This window comes from Pipistrellus hanaki (assembly GCF_964339955.1).
Source record: "Pipistrellus hanaki genome assembly, chromosome: 16".
NCBI classification, from domain to species: domain Eukaryota; kingdom Metazoa; phylum Chordata; class Mammalia; order Chiroptera; family Vespertilionidae; genus Pipistrellus; species Pipistrellus hanaki.
The window spans coordinates 33909443-33933637 of record NC_140518.1 but is presented as its reverse complement, the minus strand read 5'-3'; the positions used below and the strand labels follow the sequence as shown (position 1 = coordinate 33933637).

Genomic DNA, 24195 nt, shown 5'->3' with positions numbered 1-24195 from the left:
GCCAGCACATCCCCAATAGGGGGTGTGCAGGAGGCAGCTGATAGATGATTCTCTCTCATCGATGTTTCTAACTCTCTATCCCTCTCTCTTCCTCTCTATAAAAAAAAAATCAAGAAAATATATATTTTTTTAAATATCATGGGAAACAATAATTGCCACTTTTCATTCAGAGCTTCCCTTTATTTCCCATGGCCCTCAATTTCAGAGTCAATTGCTGAATCTCCAGTGAAGTCTTTGATTTCTTTGCTTCGTGTTTTCATTCTTAAAATAAAAAATACTTTTCGATGTCCTACTGCACTATTAAAAACTAGCCCGGCTGTTGTGGCTCCGTGTGAGTGACGTAGGTGCTTACGTAGATGGGTTCCGACTTATGGCAAAAATCGCATTACCTGGCACCCTGGGGACGGATCTCCGACGTAACCCGAGGACCTACTGTGATCCCCACTGACAGGCAGCCCGAGGATCCCAGCTCCCTTCCACCCAACAACCCAAGATCCGGGGCAGGTGTTACTCTTCCCGTAAGCCTGAGCCTGGCTCCTAGTCCCTCTTTACTCACTCAGGGATGGCCCCATAAGGCTTCCCCCAGGGCCTGGGACAGGGCTGTATTTCTCTGCTCACACTCAGCATCCTACTCAGCCTCATGCCCGGGGCTTTCCCCAGCCCACTTCACGCAGCTCTTGCAGTATGGTCTGGTCAGCCCCCCGGGGACCTTGTTCGAGCCCAGTAGGGTCAGACCAGATCGTTCAGATGTTATTTTATCCGGAGACCCAACCCTGACGTTGATGCTGGAGATTAACTCGGTGCTGCTGGGAGCATGGGGGTGTCGAAATGCTCTGTTGGGCTCGGGGCCCCACCTCGGGCTTCATTTCTTTCCCGTGTGGTTGACCCGTCCCCTCTCTGCTTCTGCCTCCTGTGGTCCAGTCCTCCGTCGGCTTCTGTTTTCGCCTCCATCTCCTCGGGACCCTGACCTGCACGGGCCCCATCCCAGCCTTGGTCCCAACCTGCACCTTGTGAGCATCTCATCCCACCTCCCAGGAAACACAGTTCCTTCGGCTCCACCCGAACCTGGTTTCTCTGGCTCCTCAGCCCCACCCCCTTGTCTAACTATCAGATTTCACCCAGTGAACTCCGAGGTTACTGACCAACTGGGCTCAGGAAGAGGTTGTCATGTGCCAGAGGTTACTGACCAACTGGGCTCAGGAAAAGGTTGCTGCCCAGAGAAGCAGCTGGCCCCCTGGTGCTGCTGGTTGCCGGGCACCGCAAGAGCTGGACATTGAAGGAGCTGCAGGAACCTAGGATTGGATGCGCTGCCCAGGCTGCAGGAGCCAGACCTGAGCTCCACGCATGCACCTGTGTCCCAGAGTTTGCCCAGCAAGTGTAGAACCAGAAACAGAACCCTTCTCCTGCAACGTGCCTTTTGCGTCCTCTGCTGGCAAAGCTGAGCATGGTGCCAGTTGACAAGGGAAGCATGACTCTTGCGCCCTCTGCTGGCAAAGCTGAGCATGGTACCAGTTAACAAGGGAACAGACTGGATCCATTTCACAGTCTAGGCCTGAAGGGAAAACTGGTGCTGAGACCAGCTCAGCTGGTCTTCAGGGTGAGAATAAAGGTAAACAAAAAAGTATCACAAACCCGTAGGAAAAGACCAACCACCCAACAGAAAGAAAAGAAATACGGAGAAGCACAGAGAAAAGCTGAAAGCGGAGGCAAGATAGGACCTTTGCTGTCCTTCTGGGCGCTCAGCGGCACCCCTGCCCTTTGATTCTAGAAGACACCGCCGTCTCTCTTGAATGAATGCCTCCTTTTCTGTCAGCTCACACTAGCTCAAGCTGGCTGGAAGCCCTGCCACAAAGTCAGCCTGATCAATACAAGCTGGCAACAAGCCACTAAATTAAAATCTCAGATAATTTTATCCTCACCGAGTCCTTGTAATAGTTTGCAATTGTTTGTATCTGCTGGAATTTTAACCTTGGCAGTCTGGGGAAACTTTCTTCCCTCGGGGGAAATTGTATAATGAAAGAAGTTAAAATATTTTCCCACTATATTCACTACTGCACTCTTAGTAGCTGGGTGACATCTGGGCCTCCTTGTCCATTTTCCCTGGACGTTTTCTGAGACCCCTTCCTAGTGACAAACTCTTGTAAAACCTGCCGATTGATATTTTAGAGCGAAGGTATAAAGACTTCCTTGTCAGTCTTATATTTCAATTCCTTAAATATAATGTCTTACAGGAGATTAATGAAATGCATCTGACCCAATAATTTGAGCCAGTTCTCGACCCTCTTTCTCATAAACACACACAGTACAGTCTTGCTGCATCTCTCCCATCACTCATGTGTATGTTCTCATGTGTACGGACCCATCTATGCTGCAGGTCTTCTTTTATATATATATATTATTGATTTTTTACAGAGAGGAGGAGAGAGGGATAGAGAGCTAGAAACGTCGATGAGAGAGAAACATTGATCAGCTGCCTCTTGCACACCTCCTACCGGGGATGTGCCCGCAACCAAGGTGCATGCCTTTGACCGGAATCGAACCCGGGACCTTTCAGTTCGCAGGCCGACGCTCTATCCACTGAGCCAAACCGGTTTTGGCTGCAGGTCTTCTTATTCCTTCTCTCACAGGGGCTGTGTCGTGTTCTCCGTCCACTTGATGCAGTCGGTTCACCAGCCACCTTCTCCGCCTGCCGGGGCAACGAGCTTCATTCCCCTTAGTGCTGGCACACTTCGCGTGGGCGTCCTCGGCTCCTCCCGCCAGCGGCTTCATCCCCAGACGGCAGGCAGGTTTCCGCCGTCTCACGTCCCATCTCTCCTCTGGTCATTTGTTTTGATTTGAAGAGAGGGGCTCTGGCTGTTTTCCATTTTAAATTTCCATTTAACTTTTGATTCTCTCGGTATCCGGCTATCCTTTTCACCAGATCCCTTCTGCTTCCTGCAAGGTGCTCATCTTTCCTCCCAGTGCTCCTCTCACAGGCTGCCCTGTCGTGTCCTCCACGCAGCCATAGTCCCTTCTCCCCTGAAGCTACGCCGTACAAGCTTTATTGGATGCACGTGTCTCTGTTCTGTTCTCTCTGGCGTCTCCCTTTCGTTTTCCTGCAGGATCTTGTGTCTCGCTGGGACAGGCATCTGTGTGACAAGGATGATGACAGTCCCTCAATGGGGGGGGGAGGGGGGTTGGCATCTTTCAACCCCCCTGCACCCTCACTCCCCCGCCGCTTCCTCGCTGGGCTGGAGACACTGTGACAGGAGAGAGGCTCGCACAGAGCCTGCACCTGGGTCAGTGGTTCCCAAAGGGAAAGGCCACAGCAGAACCCCACCTGTGCTTGGTGAGCTACAGGCCCCGGGGCCCGCCCAGCCCGGTGAGGTCTAGTGGCTGGAATCCGCATGTTAACGTCCCTCCAGGGATTCCTTCGTGTCCTGAGGCTGAGCTGCTGGAGGGGGAGGCCTCCCTCCACAGCTGGAGCAGCATCCGGTTCTGGGAGAGGAGAGGGCTGCTCTGAAGTTGGGGATGACATTCCACAAAGGTTCTCCAGGTGTTATGGCCAGGAATGGGACCCCTCACAATCCGGGATGGCTGGCTCCCAACCGCTTGCCTGCCTGACAGCCTGATCACCCCCTACCACTCCTCTGCCAGCCTGATCAATGCCTAACTGCTCCCCTGCCAGCCTGATTGCCCCTAACTGCCCTCCTCTGCTGGCCTGGTTTCTCCTCTCCCCCCCCCCCCCAACTGTCCTCCCCTGCAGGCCTGGTCTCCCACAACTACTCTCCCCTACTGTCCATTTTGTGGCAGCCATCTTGTGCGAGGGTGTGAGAGTCAATTTGCATATTACCTCTTATTCTATAGGACGCCTCCATCTCACCGTGGTTCTCCCATCTCTCCAGCCTTCTCCAGCTCCTTCCCCATTTCCTCTCACAGGTCTTTCCTCTAATAGAGTGTTTCCCAAACTTTTGACATATGTGTACCCCTTCTATAATTTTTGTAACGCTGAGTCCCCCTCGTACTCATGAGAACGTAGAATTGGGCGCAGCTAAGCATGGTGTAGTGCATATCCCCACCAAACTCCGGTGCAACTCGTACCCCAACCAAACTCTTCCCGTACCCCTGGGGGTACGCGTACCACACTTTGGGAAACACTGCAGTCTAATACATTCCTTATTCCCATCTGGGTATCTGCTTCTCGGACTACCCAGACGACCACGGAGGTCTTCCAGAGGCAGTCCTCAAATGGAAGGCCTCTTGGACTCTCTCTTCCCCACCCCAGCACTGGAGGAGAAGTGCGGAGGAGGGAGGGGCTTGGACATAAGGGGCGGGGGAAGCAGCCACCAGTCAAAGATCCGCACCCAGTGAGTTCCACAGGCAGGGAGGACTGTATTGAAGTCTGACAGCAGCTCCACATAGAACAGGAACACGTGGGGCGTTCTAGCCAGCAGGCACGGTGAGCGATTGGGTGGAAAATTACTACAAGGAACTTGGCTATGTGTCAAAGGCTAGGGAAGCGCAACTTGGATATCAACGGTGAAGAGCAGGGAGGATTCTTGATAAACCAGTTTAATGGGATGCTTTGCTCAAACTGGGCTGAGCAGGCCGAGGATGGGCCAAAGATGACCCCTAGCTGAAAAGGGGGCTCAGAGATTAGGTCAAGGAGGGGGTCCTTGCCACGCACAGGCCCCTGGGCCCAGCAGGCTAACCTGCCCCAGGAGGTTGATGGGGAGGGATGCCAGAACTGAAGTTTAGAACAAACAGGACTGAGAGAACTGAAATGGCCCTGTCTTAGTAGCTGGCTGCCACTGCAAAGTCAGAGAACTGGACTGCAGTGGTGGTATTGGAGCCAGCCACCCAGAGGGCAAAGGCGGGTTGGCTGGCACACCGCTGGCAGCACCATGGGCGCGGCAGGCACTTGGAGAGTGAGATGGAAGCCCAGCCGAGCCAGCCCAGCAGCTGCAGGCGGGCCTCCGCCGCAGGGAGGCGGAGCGATGGTCCAGGAGGGCTGATGACAGCTGCGAGCTGGGGGTGGGGGAACAGGTGGCAAGAGTCTAAAGACCAAGCCCCTAACTTGACAGAGTGCGCCCTCTAGTGGGGGACATCTGTACAGACTCGGCTGAGCTGGCTGAGAAGCTGAAGGTTTTAAAGGGACTAAACAAGCCCAGCTGAAGGTTTAGCGAGGGTGGGGGGTGTCCGGCTCATAGGCCGGCTCTAGGGGTGAGTCAATCAAATGGTTGACCATGTAGTATAGCAGGCCACTTTCTAAGCTGGTAGTTGTGTGTGGCCCGAGAAGGATGTTGTCAATATCCACATGGCCCTCGGCAGAAAAGAGGTGGCTCGCCCCTGGTCGGAGGACCTGTAGCTGGCCAGGCTGGAGTCACCCCTACCCCCGACAGCCCTTCCACACAGACAGGACACAGTCACCCTCCACAGAGCTCCATGGAGTCAGCGATCCCCCACGCCTGGGAAGAGGGCATGAACCCAGGAAGCAGACAACCCATGAGGTGCAGACGGGCCTGGATGTTTGTATAAAAGATGCAGCTTCGCTTGCAGCCTTGGGGACTCTGCAGATGGAACCTAAACTCTGAGAAATAGGAAGCTGGAGACCACAGGCCCGGGGGAGGCCCCACATGACATGGAGTGATCACAGCGGCCCAGGTCACTGCAGACATGGTTCCCGGACTGCAGCTCTGAGCCGGGCAGAGGAACCAGAGGGCTGGATGCACTTTGCCGGGTCCGTCCCGGTGCGTCTGGCACCCCCGTCCGGAACACCCCTTCGTCCTGAGGTCCGCACAGCCAGGGAAACCCGCACCAAACTTGCATTCCAAACTGAAATTTGACTCTGGCTCTTTACGACATGGAGACGGTAACACACACGTTAATAATGGGCTGTTTGGATGACTAAGTGAGAGGATACAGTCCGTTCTGCTGAAATACTTGTTTTGAAACTGGAAGTTTGGTCCAAGGCCATTGACATATTAGAAGAAAACAACACAAACAGCACGTTTGAATATGCAGGTCCTCCCCTGAGAATACTAGGTGCTGGCGGGAAACTGCACCCAGCGACGCCGAGCTGCACAGGAACACACACAGCCCACAGGGACACAGCGGCAGCATCCTCGGCCTCAGGGCACACTGTGTGCTGTGAGCTGCACCCTCCACATCTGGCTGACCGCTGTCCCGGGTCTCATAAACCTCGGCACACCGCGTGCTGTGAGCCACACCCTCCACATCTGGCTGACCGCTGTCCTGGGTCTCAGAAACCTCTCACCCCGCCTCTCAGTAACTCACACGCGGCAGCCCTGCCAGCACCGGCCCTCACAACCAAACCTCAGGTCTGACTCAAAGTGAGGACACCGTGTTTATTGTAGAGTTCATACATTTCCTAATCCTCTAACGTGGAAAACTGTGCTGCCGTGTCCACTCGGTAGTGAATAAATGTTTTTAATTAGCAATGCTGCTTTATTTGAATTACAATAGAACCTACTTGATAATTTTCAAAAATGCAATTTCCAAATCTAAAAGCAAGTTTTGTTTGTTTGTTCTTTTCATCTTCATTGTTGAAAGAATTACATATGTTCCACTTTTTCCCCCATGGACCCCCTCCAGCCCATCCCTCCCCTTTCCCTCCCCCCTCCTGCCCTAGGCCTTCACCAACCATAAATTTTTTAAGCCGAAGAGAGAGAGAGAGAGAGAGAGAGAGAGAGAGAGAGAGAGAGAGAGAGAGAGAGAGAGAGAGAGAGAGAGAACTGTGAGAGGAACACTGGTCAGTTACCTCCCATACGTACCCCAACCGGGGATCAAACCCACAACCATGATATTCATGTGCCGTGATAGGGAATCGAACTGGCAACCTCTGGGTGTACAGGAGGACGCTCCAACCAGCTGAGCCACACGGGCCAGGACTAGTGAATTAATTTTTATTTTTATGTGTCACTGACTGTGTTTCTGTTGTGTCCCTCGCTCTGTTTTTCCCACTTGCACAACTTTGCATAGTGTTGTGATTTTTTTAGGAACGAATATATCTTGTTACAGGAAAACCGGCTGAATATGGGAAACACTTAAGCTCGTGCTAACAGCCAATACATGTCAGCTGCTGTTCCAGTTATCACAACAACAATCATCCTGGACCCTCGGGCGCTTGAATAACACTTGCCGTTTTTTTTTTCAAAGCTCTTTCCCAATGATAAACCCACTTCTCTCCTCGTGCTTCCCTTGTAGATGGTTTTTCCAATGACACACAGAAGAAAATGCAAATCCAAGAGGTTACAAAGTGTGCCCAAGATCTGCCGAAACCGGTTTGGCTCAATGGATAGAGCATCGGCTTGGGGACTGAAGGGTCCCGGGTTCGATTCCGGTCAAGGGCATGTACCTTGGTTGCGGGCATATCCCCAGTAGGGGGTGTGCAAGAGGCAGCTGATCGATGACTCTCTCTCATCGATGTTTCTAGCTCTCTATCTCTCTCCCTTCCTCTCTGTACAAAATCAATAAAATATATATTTTTTAAATGTGCCCACGATCACACAACCAATAAATAAAGGCCTGCTTAAGGGAAAACACACACACACACACACACACACACACACACACACACGCAATCCAAACATTATAAAACGAAGTGTATCTATGTAAGAGTGTGGTGTAGCCATTGGGAGTCAGAGGGGACAGGAGGGAGGGCACTTCATCATGAAAGAATCCCTGGAGAAATAAAAACTGGGACTCCGGAGAGAAGGTGGGCAGGAGGAGAAAGCCCCAGATTGAGGACACATCGGTGCCTGGCAGGGGTCTCCAACTCAGACACCCACCGGGGCCGGGCCGAGCAGTAGCAGGAGAGGGTGAGATGCTCCAGCTGTCACCGCGGGAACTTCGGTGCACAGGCCCCACCGAGGCGCCTCTGTAGGCGCTGAGCAAGCCCAGCCACTCCGCAGGCGGGGATGCCGCATCGGACTCGTAACAGAAGCAGGAAGTTTCTGTGACCTTCTAGGTTTTAAAAAAATGTTTGTAGTCAGTATTTTGTTTATTTTTAATATATTTTTGTTGATTACACAGAGGAAGGGAGAGGGAGAGAGAAGCATCAATGATGAGAGAGAATCACTGGCGGGCTGCCTCCCGCGTGCCCCACACTGAGGATGGAGCCCACAATGCAGGCACACGCCCGACTGACCGGCAATCCAAAGGTGACCTCCTGGTTCACGGTTGACGCTCAAACACTGAGCCATGCCGGCCGGGCTGTAGTCTGGTTTTTTAAACATCAGCAACTCACTGGGAGATTGTAAAACACTTTTTAGGCTCAAGTAGCATGTCTGCGGGCCCCATACGGCCCGGGGGCTGCCAGTCTCCAACCTCCGGTGAGCTAGCAGGCGACGCTGGCTGGGGGGGGGGGGCCCCCCAGCAAAGAAGTCCGAACACGGATGGACACAAAATATGTTATTTATTGTCAATTTCTGCAAAGACACGTTTAAGCAACAAAATATACATTTGTCAACCTCTTAGAATTTTGTTTTATACATTAACAAATACAATGTGCTACCGTAGCAATAAATTAAATGTACACTATTTACAGGACATAGGCAGTCAGGGTCCACACGTCACCCCCTCAGGAAGAGGGAAGGAAGGGGAGTCACCAAAACGGGGGGCCTCAGGTCCAAGCGGCACCCCTCTGGCCTCCCCCGGGCCGGGGTGCGGGAGGGGAGCACATGACCGGGGGCGCAGGCGCACATGCGAAGGAGCGGGGCGTAGGGGGCACTGACCCTTCGGAGCGGAAATGTCACAAGGTCAAAGACAACAGCGTTGAAGTTCCAGCCTTCCCGCCAGACACCCTGTCCCCGGGGCTGGTAAGGCACAGAGCAGAGCCGCTGCCCCAGCACCTCTCCAAGGGCAGGGCTCCCCGTCCTTGGCCCTGCTGGGGGCTGTCTCCTCCTCCCCCAGGGGCCACAGCCCGGCTAACAGGGGGGGCACGTGGGTTTGGGACACTTGGGGCAAGGGGCTCGTGATGAAACAGGTATCAGAGCTTGTAGAGAATGCCCCAACCACCCCACCACCCTGCCCCGCAGGCTGCGGGTCAGGCTTGGCAAACCCCTCTGACCCACCTCGCCCTGAGGGAGGGGTGGCCAGAGGCTGGGAGGAGCCGTGGGGTCCTGAGCGGCCAGGTCCCTGCCAGACACCTGCAGCCCTAAGATCTGCCTGAACCCCAGCCACCCCACCACCACCACCACCGACCCGCCTCTGGCGCCTCACGACTGAGTGAAGAAGGTAGTGTTTGCGTTGGCACCTTAAACCGTCAGGGCGAGAAGCCGAAGCTGGCTTCCTCCCGTCCCGCCCGGTCACCTGCGTCTACATGTTTACTAACCACCGAGGCTTAAGGATCGGGGAGAATCGAAGGGTTTTCTTAGCTGAAAAGGAGGAAACGGAGGGCCAGATGACTGCGTCAACGCCCTGGAGGTGAAGGGCCGATGTCACAGGGGAACAAGCCACTGAGATCTGTCTTCCCGCCCCATCTTCCAGGCCCGAAGCTGCACCCAGAGCCCCAGGGCCCCAGCACGCTGGGACAGCCCCGCCAGCACCCTGGGCGGCTCACACCCCCGGCCAGGGCCCAGACCCAGCTCGCCGGCTCCCACAGCTCAGGGCCCCGCACCCGCAGCCATGAGGGCGGTGCAGGAACGGGCCTGGGCTGCGTGCTCTCGGCCGGCTTTGCCGCTGGCTGGTTAGGGGACCTCACAAGTGATGCTCCCCTCCCGGGGGCTGAGGCTTCTCCTCCCGACGATGCCCTGGCTGGATTCGATGCTCAAAGAAGCCCGGGAGGCGTGGACAGCAAGATGCTCCCAGCAAGGCTGAACCACGGAATCGTCCTCAGGAAACACCGTGTTCGCTCATGACAGAAACCCCAGCCGAGACCTCGCAGCTCTTCCCGCCTCGTTTTTAAGCATCAGCTGAGCAGAGGCACCCGGGTGCCCGCAGAGCCCTCAGGCAGTGTCCTCCAGAGCCAGGCGGTTCCCACAGCCAGAGGTGTGAGCGGGAAACACTCCTCCTCCTGTGTGTGTGTGTGTGTGTGTGTGTGTGTGTGTGTGTGTGTGTTGGGGGGGTGGGGAGCCCCTCGGGTACCAGCAGGAGCACCATGGGGGCGAGTCTAGTCACAAGGACCCATGAGGCTTCCGCACATCTCTGAGCCCCAAGACTGGGCGCAGCAATAAAAGGAAAGACATCTGAGGCCAGAGCAGGTGCCAGGAGACTGTCCAGGCACGCGAGCTGCCTGCTCCGTGGTCCGAGAGCGGGGGGCGACTGTGGACCCCTCTCCTCCCCCCTCGCCCTGGCCATTACACTCTGGAAGCTACAGGAAGAGGGAGGGACCCTTCAGATCCTTCCCAGGCACCCCTTTAGCAGAGGGCAGACCCACTGCTCAGCCTGCGATTCCGGGGGCAGGACCTGTGCCCTGGCCCCGGGCTCAGAGGCAGGAGCAAGGCCCTCCCGGGAGGCGGGGGCTGCAGGGGGAGGTGGGGGGCGAGCGGTGAGGAAGGTGGGTATGAGGTTCCCAAGCAGGACAGAATGGGGACTCCCTGGAAACCCCAGAAGAACCCCCCCACCCCCTCCACCCCCCGCCCAGACCACGAGCACAGCACCACCACCCAGCAGCTGCAAACACCAGCTCTCCAGAGAAGCAAGCCAGAGCCTGGGGCTGTTTTTAAAGAAATGCAATTGGACCTTCCAAGTTCCTCCAGAAACCCAGCCAGGGGGCGCCGCCAGGACCTGCAGCTCGCGGTGCCGCTGCGGGAACATTTAATCAGCGCCACGCGGACGTCTGCTGACCTTCTGACTGGAGCAGACTCCACGGGGCGAGGGCTCTAAGTGGACACGTCTCCCAGCCGGTGTGAGGGGAGAGGCCCGCGGCCTGCAGACAGGGTCCCACAGGGCCCACCTGCGCGGGGGACGAGGGTCCGAGGCTTTGCTCTCACTGCCAACGCAGCGGGGACGTGGCCCCGGAAGCAGGTGTGATGTTTCTAGGCCTTGACTCAGGAAGAAGCCCAGATCCGAAGCAGAGGAAGCCCTGACTGGGCTGGAGAACCCTGCCCGCTGCCCGTCAAAGCCCCGGCCGCCCGTGGCCCAGGGGCCCGGGTGCACTTGAAACCGAGGCACCTCCGAGGGTCTGCTCCTCAGGCTCCGCTCTACCTGGAGGACACCCGGAAACCACCGAGGACTCGGGGCGGGAGCAGCCAGGAGGGGGCTGCCCGCAGAGAGCGCGCTGGCTCACTCCGGGGCGGTGGCTCTGGCTGAGGGCCCTGGCAGGCCGTGTCTCAGGCTGCAGGAATCCCACCGTGTGACAGCTGTACACCCACCGTGGGAAAGGGGAAGACGGGGGGGGGGGGGAGATTGAGCCTGACAGCCAAAGGGCACAGCCCCCAGGCAGCACTGGACGTCCCAGAGATCCTAGAACATAAACGCAGAAGGAGCTGCCCCTTCCCCTCACCTGAGCCCTCCCACCTCCCCTCCCAGCTCTCACCATCGAACCTGCGAACCTCCGCCACCAGCAGGGACAGGGATCCTGGCCTGGCCGGGGTCGCGGGGTCTCCAGCCGAGGCCCAGGCACTCACTGCCTCGCTCCCTCCCAGCGCCTCCTCTCCTGGCACCCACCCCTCCGTGGGAAAAGCATCTGCTCAAAGGGAGAGACTGGCTCCGGCCTCTCCCACAGCAACCCCACGGGAGCCTGCGTGAACGAGGCCGCTCCCACACGTCCAGCCCTGGGGCAGCTTCACCCGGCCAGGCCCAGGCAGCAGGGACAGAGGCCCCGGCCGGCAGCTGCTGTGGGCAGGGGGAAGAAGCCCCTAGCACAGACGCAAACAGATGTTGGGAGCTCCAGAAACGTGGGAGCGACAGAGCCGGCTTCTACCTGCCGACATCTTCAAGGAGCTACAGAGTCGGCTCCTGGAAAAGTACTCCCTCCAGCTCACAAAATGCCCCACCAGGACCCTTTGCTCTCCCCCCACCCCCACCAGGCTCGGCCTCTCGGCTCTCTGAGTCCCCAGTACCCAGACCCCCCGTTCACCCAACGCTGGCTGCCGCAGACAAAAACGAGGTAACAAGTGACCCAGACACACAGCACGTGGGGGGTCAGGAGCAGGGGAGCCCGGAGGAATGAGGCCTTGTCCAGAGAGGGGGAGGGGCTGGCAGGGTGTCCTGGCAAAGGAGCGGGCGGGCGGGGCTGTGCCGGGCAGGGCACTGGGACAGGTAGCTGGTCGGTCTGGTGGGCAGGTGGCCGACGGAGCCACAGGCCTGTGACGGTCAGAGTAGTGAATGGCACCCCCAGACTGCTGGGATCGGAGCCTTCTCCAAGACAGAATCGGGGTTCCCTGGAGGAGACAAGGAGGGGGAAGGGGATCAGACACTGGGTGAAGGAAGGAAGGGCGGACACGGGTGCCCACGGCCATAGCCCGTGGATATGCTGGGACAGGAGGGGCCCACCCAGGGCGCCCGGCGTCAGACGGCCGAGCAGGCGGGCATCGGCGGGAACCTGGTGAGCAGGGTCTGCGGTGCAGGATGGGAGCGCGCACACCGGCACCCCCAGCTCACCTGCCTTTTTACAGACGAGGTTTGTGCAAATGGGCTCAGCTCTGCCCCTCCTCCCCTTGCTTCCAACTGCGACCTCAGCCCTGCAGCCCCGTAGCAGGGGGAATCAGAGGGTCTCTGCTAATTCACCAGCACAGGTTCGGGCCTCGGGGGGGAGCTGGGCCCAGGCCCCATCTGCTGAAAACCACACTCGCCCGCCCCCGACTGGCTGTGGCTGCCAGCAGGGTCCTCCCTCGGGCGGCGCAGTGGTTAGGGTGCTGAGGCGGCTCTGGACACCCGGGGAGGAGAGCTCAGCCCAGGGCCCTGGGAAAGGCCGCTGATGGCAGAGAGGCAGGGGCTGACGGTCGGCTCTCCCTCCAGGAGAGGAAGCAGTGCTGGAAGACTGGCCCAGCCAGGCTCCTCTGGGGCAAGGGACCAACTCAGTGAGCTCAGCCCAGACCCACACAACCTTCCCACCCACACCGAGGCCGCCGCCTCCCTCCCATCCCGGCCCAGCACAGAGGCTTCAGAAGAGGCGACTGCCACCCCCCTCCCCGGCCGGCAGGGTCTCAGGACAGTGACGGGTCAGCAGGCCCCGCGGCCACCGCAGGACAAACACCTGACCCACCTTTGACAGGCGAAGTCTCCTCTTTCGCATTAGTGACCCTGTTCCAAGGAAAACCCACGTGAGAGTTTTATAAAGCGAGGCAACATAGCCCCTGCCGACGGCACCTTCCGCGCGCCCAGCTCTCCGCTCTCCGGGCAGCTCGGAAGGGATCCGAGGCCCCAGGAGCCAACGGTTCACAGCTCACGTCTGTGTGTCCGAGGGTGTGGCTCTCACACGGGGCCCGCGCGGGGCAGAGGTGGCTGGCGACCCCCAGGCTGCTGCCCGCACCACGCGGGACCCACAGCCTCACCCCCCCTCCCCCGATGGGACCAGAGGTTCCTCCAAAGCCCCCGCCCCGCCCCCCTGAGACAGGCCCCAGGAAGGAAGGCCGGCTGGGATGTGGGATGCGGAAGGCTCCCCCGACGCCCCGACACCCCTAGGTCCTTACCGAACTGGAGCTCGCGTGGCTGAGCTTATCAAAGCGGAATTTCAGGTTTGACCTCGGGGAATTTCTGCCTTTGGCATCTAGGAGGAAGAATGCCCATGGAGAGGGTGAGGCTGTGGCGGGCAGGGGCTGCTGGGCAGGGAGTGTCTCCATGAGACAGTCTATCAGACGCACCAATTCACAAGAGCCAACCCTTACATTTTTACAAATGTTGTGAGCTGCTTGTTACACACACAGTCACAAGCTTAGCCCTGGTTTGTGTGCTCAATGGTTACAGCCGCAGCCTGCACTGTTCCTTGTCAAGGGCATGTCCCTGGGTTGCAGGTTTGATCCCCGGCCCTAGTTTGAGGCATATGCAGGAGGCAACCCATCAATGTATTTCTCTCACATCCATGTTCCTCTCCCTCTCTCTTCCTCCCTCTCTAAAAAAATATCAATGGAAAAAAATATCTTCCAGTGAGGATTAATTTTTAAAAATTAATTATAAGCTTATAATTAAGTGATATTCGTCAAAGGTAGTAAATACTCAAAAGCCATCGCTTCCTCGTTATTTCACTGTGTTTTACCACTCCCTATTCTTTGAAGGTTATTTACGTCAGTCACGTCGGTGGCTTGAGATCAGCAAATGCTACAAATCAACTTGATCTGCTGTTTTGTTGCCGAGACTTCAGAAACTGATGGAGAGAATATTATTATAGTCATATAGACGCAACGTGGAAGTGTATGTGTCTATAGCATTACGAATAACACGGAAAATTCTCCCGGTATTTGAGGCCTGGGAAGGCTGAGGAGCGTGTCCAGTGTCACATCGCTCGTCAGTGGTGGACCAGGGTCCTGTGCTTGCCCTCCTGGAGGGCGGGACCAAGGCTCTGTCTTCTGGGCACCCCCAGAGCCCATCAGTGCCTACCAGGCACATGCCCCTCGGGTGCCAACCTTCACCCTCTCCCCAGAGCCGGCTCCTCCTACTCTGTCCAACTGCAGGGATCCCAGGACCCCAAGTCCGGACTCCTTGCTCTCTCTGAAGCCCCCGCTACTGAGCCCCGAAGATTTACCTCCTTGGCTTCTCTCCAATCCAATGCTCCCTCACCCCACAATCCATGCCCATCACCCCCACCCCTCACCGTGACCCTCTCGGATCTTCCCCCTGCACCTGCTAGCACCAGTCCTTCTCCTGGCCCCGCTGCAGCCACAAAACGGTCTTTCTCAACCCCAGATGGCGCTTCTCTGCTTAGGAACCTTCAGAGACTTAAGACCTTCCCATGGCTCCCACTGCCTGCAGGACAGAGCCCAGATCCTCACCAGGAGCAGCCCTGGCCTTGGCCCCTAACCATGGCCTCCTTCTTACCTTCTCCTGTCCCCCTGGCCCTGTCCCCTAACCACTGTCCCCTCTCACCTGTCCCCTGTCCCCCTGGCCCTGTCCCCTAACCACGGCCTCCCCTCTCACCTGTCCCCTGTCCCCCTGACCCTGTCCCCTAACACTGTCTCCTCTCTCACCTGTCTCCTGTCCCCCTGGCCCTGTCCCCTAACCATGGCCTCCCCTCTCACCTGTCTCCTGTCCCCCTGGCCCTGTCCCCTAACCACTGTCCCCTCTCACCTGTCCCCTGTCCCCCTGGCCCTGTCCCCTAACCACTGTCCCCTCTCACCTTCTCCTGTCCCCCTGGCCCTGTCCCCTAACCACTGTCCCCTCTCACCTGTCCTCTGTCCCCCTGGCCCTGTCCCCTAACACTGTCTCTTCTCTCACCTGTCTCCTGTCCCCCTGGCCCTGTCCCCTAACCACTGTCCCCTCTCACCTGTCCCCTGTCCCCCTGGCCCTGTCACTAACCACGGCCTCCCCTCTCACCTGTCCCCTGGCCCCCTGGCCCTGGCCCCTAACCACTGTCCCCTCTCACCTGTCCCCTGTCCCCCTGGCCCTGTCCCCTAACCACTGTCCCCTCTCACCTGTCCCCTGTCCCCCTGGCCCTGGCCCCTAACCACTGTCCCCTCTCACCTGTCCCCTGTCCCCCTGGCCCTGTTCCCTAACCACTGTCCCCTCTCACCTGTCCCCTGTCCCCCTGGCCCTGTCCCCTAACCACTGTCCCCTCTCACCTGTCTCCTGTCCCCCTGGCCCTGTCCCCGAACCACTGTCCCCTCTCTCACCTGTCCCCTGTCCCCCTGGCCCTGGCCCCTAACCACTGTCCCCTCTCTCACCTGTCCTGCCACCATTGTGAACTCCAGCCCCCTGACCCACGTGTGGTTCCAGATCACAGCCTCTCAGTTCCCTGCAGGCCCCTCCACCTGCAACGCTCTCCCCACCGGTACCCTGGCATTCGGAGGACCATCGCGGTGATGGGGGCCCCGAGTCAGAGACGGGAGGAGCGAGAGGTCCGTGGAAGGAACTCCGCCTCTCTGAGCTCGTTCCCGGGAGTGACGAGAGGACGAGAACAGGCCCCGAAGGCGGATGCGGGGCAGACGCAGTGAGGGACCAGCGCTCGAGGCCTCACACCGGGGTTGGACCGAGACCGGCCCGTTCCGGACGCCGGGCTGGCGCCCACACACAGTGCTCAGGGCCCGGCCACGGGGCACACACCGACCTGTCGGGCTCCGGCTCATGATGATGGGCGTGGTGGCCGCCCCCAGGCTGGGGCTCTCACTGCTTGGGGACGAGCTGTAGACAAACACCTCCTGCTTGAAGGGCGAGGTTGTGGACGGCTGGCTGCTCTGGGGAGAGAGGCCGGGTGAGCGAGATGGGCCCACCCTCAGCGGACCCGGCAGCCCCTGCCCCCCACTGCCCCCCTCTGCCCCCCACTGCCCACGTGGACACGCTCTTTCCTCCCGCGGCCTCCAGCCCTGGCTCCCTCCAGCCCCAGGCAGGGCCCCTGACCACACCCAGGCAGCGCTGAGCCCTCTCCTCTCCGGCCCAGAACCCCACGGCAGGGACACGCTCAGCCTGACCTCTGACCCTCTGCCGCTGCTGCTCCCCTGTCACCCCAGGGAGACCCCAAACCGCCGCTCCCAGAGGGTGGAAACGGCTGAGTGGGTCACCTCTTGCTTCCATACTCCCTCCCCCACTGCCTCCTCCCCCCACCCCCCTGCTCCCGCTCCCCCTGAGCCTGGAGGGGCTCTGCCACCAGGAGCTGTTTTAACACATGGAGGAGCGGCGGGCCCAGGGCCTTCCCACGGCCAGGCTGGCCAGGCGCACCTACCCCACTGTCACACTCCTCCATGGCCTCGCCCTCCCCGGCCGTGCTGCTGAAGCTGCTGGTGCTGGAGGAGGAGCGGGAGATGTTGGCCCGGCCGTTCTCCTTCAGCTTCATGAAGGGCCTGCAGGGGCGGGAAGGCGGCCCTGGTCACACGCGGGGGCCGAGGCAGGGCAGGGCCCCAGAGACGGAGTGTCTCCCCATGGCCTGCCTGCTGGCTGGTGCGTCCCAGGGAGTCCCCCAAGCGGAGGTGCCGGAGCAGAGACCTATTCCAGGGCCCGCGGGGCGCGAGCGGCCTCCCAGCCTCCAGGCCTCCCGGCCTCCCCGGCCTCCCGGCCTCCCCGGCCTCCCCGGCCTCCCGGCCTCCCCGGCCTCCCGGCCTCCCCGGCCTCCCCGGCCTCCCCGGCCTCCCAGCCTCCGGCCTCCCGGCCTCCCGGCCTCCCGGCCTCCCGGCCGCACTCTTACTTCTCCTTGCTGGGACAGATTTCCGGGGAGCTGGGGTTGGACGAGGTCTCGGACTTTATCTCCTGCGAAGAGTGCCCGCCGTCCACAGTCTTGGGGTTGCTGGATGCACTGTCACTGAAGAGATGAGGATGAAGAGGGGTGAGCCGGTTCCCCATTCCCACCTCACCCAGGCCCGAGACTGCACCAAGGGGGCCTGTGGGGTCACAGCATCCCCGACATAGCACAGCCACCAGGCCACCTCTCCCTCCCATGCCCCCTCAGAGAACAGGTCCCTCCCCTGCAGGCTCCTGGGTGAGGGTCCAGAGCTACCAGGCAGGAGTCCTGGCTTGATGCCCCTGAGCCCAAGTCCATCCCAGCTGGCAGAGCTCTAGGTCAAGGGCAGGCCACAGAGGGAGTGGAGTGAGGTCTGGGCCATCCACCATCACAGCCAGCGCACACGCCCCCCGCGGGGCCTCGGCTGCTGCAGAAGGCCAGGGGGCGCCCTTCACACAGACCACAAATGGCTCCCGGGTGCGTGTGCTGAGAGCTGGGAAGGGCTTCTGGGCAAATAGGCTGCTCCCAGCCAGGGCCACGGCTTCCCTTCCGCAGCTTAACAAAGGCCACAAACCTGCCCACCAGTTGCTCGGTGCCCACTGTTGGGGCCCTGTCCCTAATGTACTTCATGGACATAAAATCCGCATACAATTCACTCACTTAAACGGTGCGGCTCAAAGGTTTTTTGTATATTCACAACCATGACCACCATCTAATTTTAGAACATTTCTACCCTCCCTCAAAGAAACCCCCCAGACCCACTCTCATCCCTCCTCCCACACCTGCCCCCCCCCAGGCCCCTGACAGAATCTACTTCCTGTCCCCATGGATTTGCCTATTCTGGACATTTCATGTGAATGGAGCCATACAACATAGTGTGGCCCTTTTGTGAATGGCTTCATTCACTCAGCTGGTGTTTTAAAGGCTCATCTACGTGGCAGCATGTGTCCATCATACGTCACTCCTTCTTACTACAAGACAACACATCCTTTTCTGGGTGGGCATGTGGATCGTTCACGCTTGTGGATCGTTCACCTATGACAACGCTGCCGCGGACACGCGTGTGCCGGTGCTTATGCAGACACGTGTGTTCTTTCCCTTGCGTGTGCACCTGGCGGGGAATTGCTGGGCCTGATGGCGACTCCGCGGTTAACCCTCTGAGCTGCCAGGCCGTTCTCCAAAGCAGCCTCGCCAGTTCACAATCCCACCAGCCAGGCAGGAGGTTCCGATTTCCCTCCCTCCTTGCCAGCACTGCCTTCTTGTCTTTCGTATTCTAACCATCCTGGAGGCAGGAAGTGCCTGAGGTTCTTCTAACGAGGTCACCAGGGACCTCCTCATGGTCCACCCCGGCAGGGGCTGGGGTCACTGTGCCAGACTTCTCTGCTCAGCTGCCAGGCGGGCCTCCCTCCTGCAAGGTCTCCTGCCTGGCTTCTGAGGGACCCCTCCCAGGCTCTCTTCCTCCTGCTCCCCTGCCTTCCCGGTCTTTAGCACTGGCTCTGCCTCCTTTCTCCACTTGCCCTTACGTGCTGGTGTTCCCCAGGCATTCTCTACACCCCCTTGGGCGAGCGTATTCATTGATTCATCTTAAGTACCACCTCCCCCCTTCCCTCCCTTCCCCCACCCCTCCCCGTGACTCCCATCTCTCCTTCTTCAGTCACCGCCTCTCTCCCAAGCTCAGGACCAGCGATTCTGACCACTCAGAGCTCTGGGGCTCCCTACTGACAAGGACTCACTCACACACACAGCTTCCAAGCAGAGCTCTGCATCCTCCTCCTCCATCACCGCCCTCGTCCTGTGTGCCCCCGCCTGGGGCTGGCGCCACCGCCAGGGCTACAGGAAGACACTTGTACACGAGGAGGTCAACCTGCCTGCCTCCCTTTCCTTCTTGAGACTGTAAGCTCCTGGAGGGCAGGTTTGTGTCTTTGGAGCCCCTACGTGCCAGGCACTGGAGAGATGCTGCCTGACGAATTAAACACCAGGTGGGCTCCCTGACTAAAGGATAAGAAAGGCAATTAGCAAGGACATAGGGGAGGAAGCACTGAATGAGTGACGGGGACATGAGGGAGGAAGCACTGAATGAGTGACAGGGACATAGGGGAGGAAGCACTGAATGAGTGACAGGGACATGGGGGAGGAAGCACTGAATGAGTGACGGGGACATGAGGGAGGAAGCACTGAATGAGTGACAGGGACATAGGGGAGGAAGCACTGAATGAGTGACAGGGACATGGGGGAGGAAGCACTGAATGAGTGACAGGGACATGAGGGAGGAAGCACTGAATGAGTGACAGGGACATAGGGGAGGAAGCACTGAATGAGTGACAGGGACATAGGGGAGGAAGCACTGAATGAGTGACGGGGACATAGGGGAGGAAGCACTGAATGAGTGACAGGGACATAGGGGAGGAAGCACTGAATGAGTGACAGGGACATAGGGGAGGAAGCACTGAATGAGTGACGGGGACATAGGGGAGGAAGCACTGAATGAGTGACAGGGACGTGGGGGAGGAAGCACTGAATGAGTGACGGGGACATGGGGGAGGAAGCACTGAATGAGTGATGGGGGACATGGGGGCCTGACGTGGGGACCAGGGTTCGAAGGAAGCCATAGCTCAAAGCTGACGCTGCCCGCAGCCCTCCGAGGGCGCCCACCCACACCGGGCTGGACACTCACCTCCGTGTCCGGCTGTCCCCTTGGCCTTCAGAGCCCGTGTGCAGACGGGGGAAGAGCCCCGACCTCCGCTTGATGGGGCTCCGCGACTGGTTCTTGGCAGTTGCCGCCGCCACCGGAGGCTGCCAAGGCGACCGCCAACATGAGCGTTCACTCCCCACACCCGGTCCCTTCCCTTCACCCCCTTCCGGTCCACAGAGCCTACGCACCTCCTCCCACCCACAACTGGTCTGGAGGGACCCAGAAACACGACAGCGGGGAAGGGTGGGGTCTGTCGGCCCAAGCCGCCTGCAGGGAAGGCGTGTTTTCCCATGTTCTTAGCCCAATGCTTATGGCCCCAGGTAACAATCTGCTAGAACAGAATCCTTGGAGGAACGTGGGGTCAGGGCCACCCTAAGGAGAACCCGCGTACTGAGAGGACAGGGTGACCGAGGGGGGTCACAGACTGGGACCCAAAAGCTGAGAGAGTCCTGGGAGCGACCTGGTGCAATTTCTCGCTTTGCTGAGGAGGACGTGGAGGAGAGGAGGGGCGAGGGCATTGGGTCTGGGTCACAAATCCCCGACAGGACAGCATGCGGTCCTCACGGACCCACAGGCAGAGGGGGCCTCTGCTTCTGCCACGTGAGGGAGATGACGGGCGGAGGAGGGCGGCAGAATGAGAGGTGGGGATGGGCGCCCCCCAGGCCTCTAAGCCAGGCAGGCCCCATGTTTGCCGTTTGCACGTGGTGCAAACTTGGGCAAAAAGTGAAGAATTCTCTGGGCCTCGGTCTCACCCACAGGTTGGAGGCAAGTGCCCTGCCCCGATCCCTTCCCAGACCCTCAAATGCATCATACACGATCGTTTACAATACCAGTTGTCAGTGCCGTGGTGGGTGTGTTCTACTATTACAAAAAAGGACAAGAAAACCCCAGCGTGCACAAATCCAAAGCCCCTTCGCTTTACAAAAGGAGGGACTCTGGTCCCCGCACCTGGCCAGGTCCTGGTGCAAGCTGACCGGACCCAAACCCCCGGGGCCGGCTGGGCTGTCCTTTCTTAGAGCTGTACACACAGCGATGAAGAGTGGAGACTTAGGATCTGGGCGATGTACACCCAAATCCCAGTCCTTCTGGCTTAGCTGGGTGACCTCCAGCAAGTTACCTAACCCCTCGGGGCCTCCCCTTCCGCCCATGTGCAAAGCAGAGCACTCAGCACCTCCCTCAGACAGTGTCACAGGGACCCGGGAGTTACTTCGCTCAGTGCCCGGTGCACAGCAGGCGGGGCAGCTGCGTGTCATTAGGAATAACAAAGGCAGGGCCCTCTCACGGGCTGGTCCTGAGGAAACTCAGAGAGCAGGACAACAGGTGGGCTCCGGTCTGGGCCAGCCGCCAGTGCTGCCTGGCTGGGGGGTGGGGGTCGCCCCTAGGCAGCCTCAGTCTCCCTCCCCATCATCCAGCTCGCCCTGCTGATCCCCTGGCCCAGGCCTGGGTGAACACACCCCTCCCCCCACCGCGGCCTGGGGGGCCCCAGGGCCCGCAGACACTCACCGAGAAGGTGGTCTTGGTGACCTCCACGCTGTTGTGGGAGATGCCCCCGCTGAGGCTGCCGGGGAGGCCCCCGCTGTGCGGCTTCTTCTGGCTGGTCACCATGGTCTCCATGGAGTGGCTGCGCACGCGGATGGCCCTCTGTGGGGACAGCAGGGGAGCGGGGCCTGAGGCTTGGAGCCAGGCCTCTCCAGATGACCCCGCTGCCTCAGTGGGATCTGCAGACACACGCCAGGCTCTCCTCTCTCCTCTCTCTCTCCCTCCCTCTCTCTCTCTCTCTCTCTCTCTCTCTCTCTATCTCTCTCTCTCTCTCTGGGGCCTACATGCTAATCACTACAGTCTGCAGAGGGCTTTCACAGGCTCTGGGCCTGTGGCGCTCTGCAGGCCTAGAGGTGAGGGAGGGTACTGGACAGCGGAGTCTGAGGGGTCAGTGCCCCAGATGCCTTGCAAGGTGGACAAAGGTTGCTACAGGGAAGGAAAGTGAGGCTCGAAGAACTGACCAAGCCTGAGCTTCCTCATCTGCAGATCAGGAATGACCCGGTCCAAGCAGCAGAAAACGAAGAGTCCTCCTATATTTAAATACTAGGCATCCCTCCAAAACCGGTTTGACTCAGTGGATAGAACGTCGGCCTGCGCACTGAAAGGTCCCGGGTTCGATTCCGGTCAAGAGCATGTACCCTAGTTGTGGGCACATCCCCAGTAGGGGGTGTGTAAGAGGCAACTGATCGATGTTTCTCTCTCATCGATGTTTCTAACTCTCTATCCCTCGCTCTTCCTCTCTGTAGAAAATCAATAAAATATATTAATAAATAAACAAACAAACAAACAAACACTGGGTATCCCTTCTGCTGTCACCCCGAAGTGCGCCTGGTACAACTTAATATATGTTCCCAGTTGGTGCCCTGTGGCCAGAGCACTTCCGGGTCCTACAATGAGCCACACCACACTCGCAGCGGCTAACGATGAGCCCGCCCGCAGCTGGTGTCACTGCCGACACAGGACAGGCACGCTCAGACTCCAGGCTGCTCAGGCCCCATGGAGCCCTGTGCCCACTTAGGGCCACCAAAGGACAAATGCCCATCTATACAAAGCACAGTGTCGGCGGAGGGGGGGGGGCGGGGGGGGGGGGGGAGACAACCAGGACAGTCACCAGTCCCAGTGCCTAAAAGGATGAGAACAGTTAACATGAAGATTGCTGCGCTCAGGGCAGGGAGAGAGCTGGGAGGTGCCGGCTGCTCTCGGACCGCTCGGCAGGGCTCTGCAGGCCGCCTGTGTTGCTCTGGAACTGGACTCGAGGTTAGAGGGAGGCAGACAGATCCCACCTGGACCTGAGGGAGGATTTCCTGGCACGGGAAGTCCTAGAGGCTCCCACCGACCATGAGGACGATGCTCCCTGGTCATGAAGGCCTTCAAAGACGACAGGAGTTCTGGGAAGGGAAGTTTCTCTCCAGGACCCCCCAAACCCCACATCATTTCCCTTCAGTCCCTCGATAATGCGGCCAGGTGGCCATAGTTATAAAGCTCTTAGCAGAGCACCCGGCACACACTAAGTACCTAGTCGATGTGGCTACTCTTCTTGTTAACATCAAGTACTTGTCACGTGCTTCCTGTGTGCCCAGCACTGCCAGAAACAGGAAGAATTGCAGGAGGGGAATCAAAGACGTAGGAGAGATGGCCCCTGCCTCCAAGGAGTGTCCAGTCAGCAGGGGAACAAGGCATCCCTAAAACTGAGGGCAATGGAAGAGGCCCAGAGCCGCTGTGTTAACCAGCTGTCCAGGCCCCCACGGCCTCAGAGCCTCACAGATGCAGACATTACTAGTTGCTCACATACAAGAGCCATCCCCCCATGTTCCTTGCTGGCAGAGCCACCATCCGGCCCAACGCCCCCTCTTCCTCCACAGGACAAAGGAGTAAACCATGGCCCTCTCAGGCCGTCACCTCATCCATGCCTTTGCCAGTGGGACACCAGGAGACGTCCCTGGGGGCTTCAAGGAAAGACCTCCTCGGCGATTCCCAAAAGAGGTGACACCTCTGCACCTAGGATCACCGCCGCCGCCGCCGCCGCCGCCACCGCAACCGCCGCCATGGGGCCGTGAGGGGTCAAGTCTACGGGTGAAGCTGACAGGATGGGGATGGCAGAGGGACAGGGGGACAGAATCTGCCCGCCATTGACCACACGGAGCCACAAGCCACCTAGGCCTTCCGGTGAAGCGAGCTAGTGGATCTTCCTCATGGCGTGAGTCAGCTGAGGCGGGGAGTTCTCGGAACCTCAGCTTCAGAAAACCCATGCAGAAGGACAAAGGCGGGACACTGCCCCCACCCTCACCGGATTCACACCCATGTGTGAACCACATGTGTCTGCTCACGCGCTCTGCGTGTCCACCTATGTGGAACGGCCGCCCTTCCCTCCCTTGAAGCACTGAGTCTACGGAAAGGTCGTCCGGAGAAAGCAGCGAGGATGCTGCCCCAACCCGGAAGCTCTCCCCAAGGTCGGGAATTCGCCAAGCTCAGGAGTGACCGAGGCCCACACCCTGCCTGCCTTCCTCTCCTGAGGAGGAAGCTGACTCAGGAAGGAGGGCCGTTTGCAAAGATGATGGTCCTGGAGGTGAGCTCCCCTTGGACGAGGCAGGGAACCTATCAGCTGTGCATCCCTGATGGCATTCATCTGGCCTGGCCTGTCTGAGCCAAAGACCCCCCCTCGAGGGTCGTCAACTCTCTCTCTTTCTAGACCACACAGGAGCATCTCCCAGCAACA

General features: G+C 58.9%; 1 protein-coding gene across 18 annotated transcripts in view; it reads right to left on the bottom strand.

Moving 5' to 3' along the window:
- Nucleotides 1–8397: 8397 nt before the first annotated feature.
- The window catches only part of RAP1GAP2 (RAP1 GTPase activating protein 2), a gene marked incomplete at its 5' end in the record, with an annotated part of 219295 nt that continues 203497 nt past the window's right edge, over nucleotides 8398–24195 (bottom strand). For 17 of the 18 annotated variants that reach the window (XM_084862918.1, XM_084862909.1, XM_084862913.1 and 14 more), the window contains 8 exons: nucleotides 8398–12326; nucleotides 13151–13188; nucleotides 13578–13654; nucleotides 16145–16271; nucleotides 16757–16874; nucleotides 17216–17329; nucleotides 19923–20041; nucleotides 21444–21581. In XM_084862918.1, coding sequence (XP_084719044.1) covers nucleotides 13180–13188; nucleotides 13578–13654; nucleotides 16145–16271; nucleotides 16757–16874; nucleotides 17216–17329; nucleotides 19923–20041; nucleotides 21444–21581 — 702 coding nt within the window. In that variant the 3' untranslated portion in view covers nucleotides 8398–12326; nucleotides 13151–13179. Of the gene's footprint in view, nucleotides 12327–13150; nucleotides 13189–13576; nucleotides 13655–16144; nucleotides 16272–16756; nucleotides 16875–17215; nucleotides 17330–19922; nucleotides 20042–21443; nucleotides 21582–24195 lie in introns of those variants that run through there. The other variant, XR_014793065.1, reaches the window with a different exon arrangement.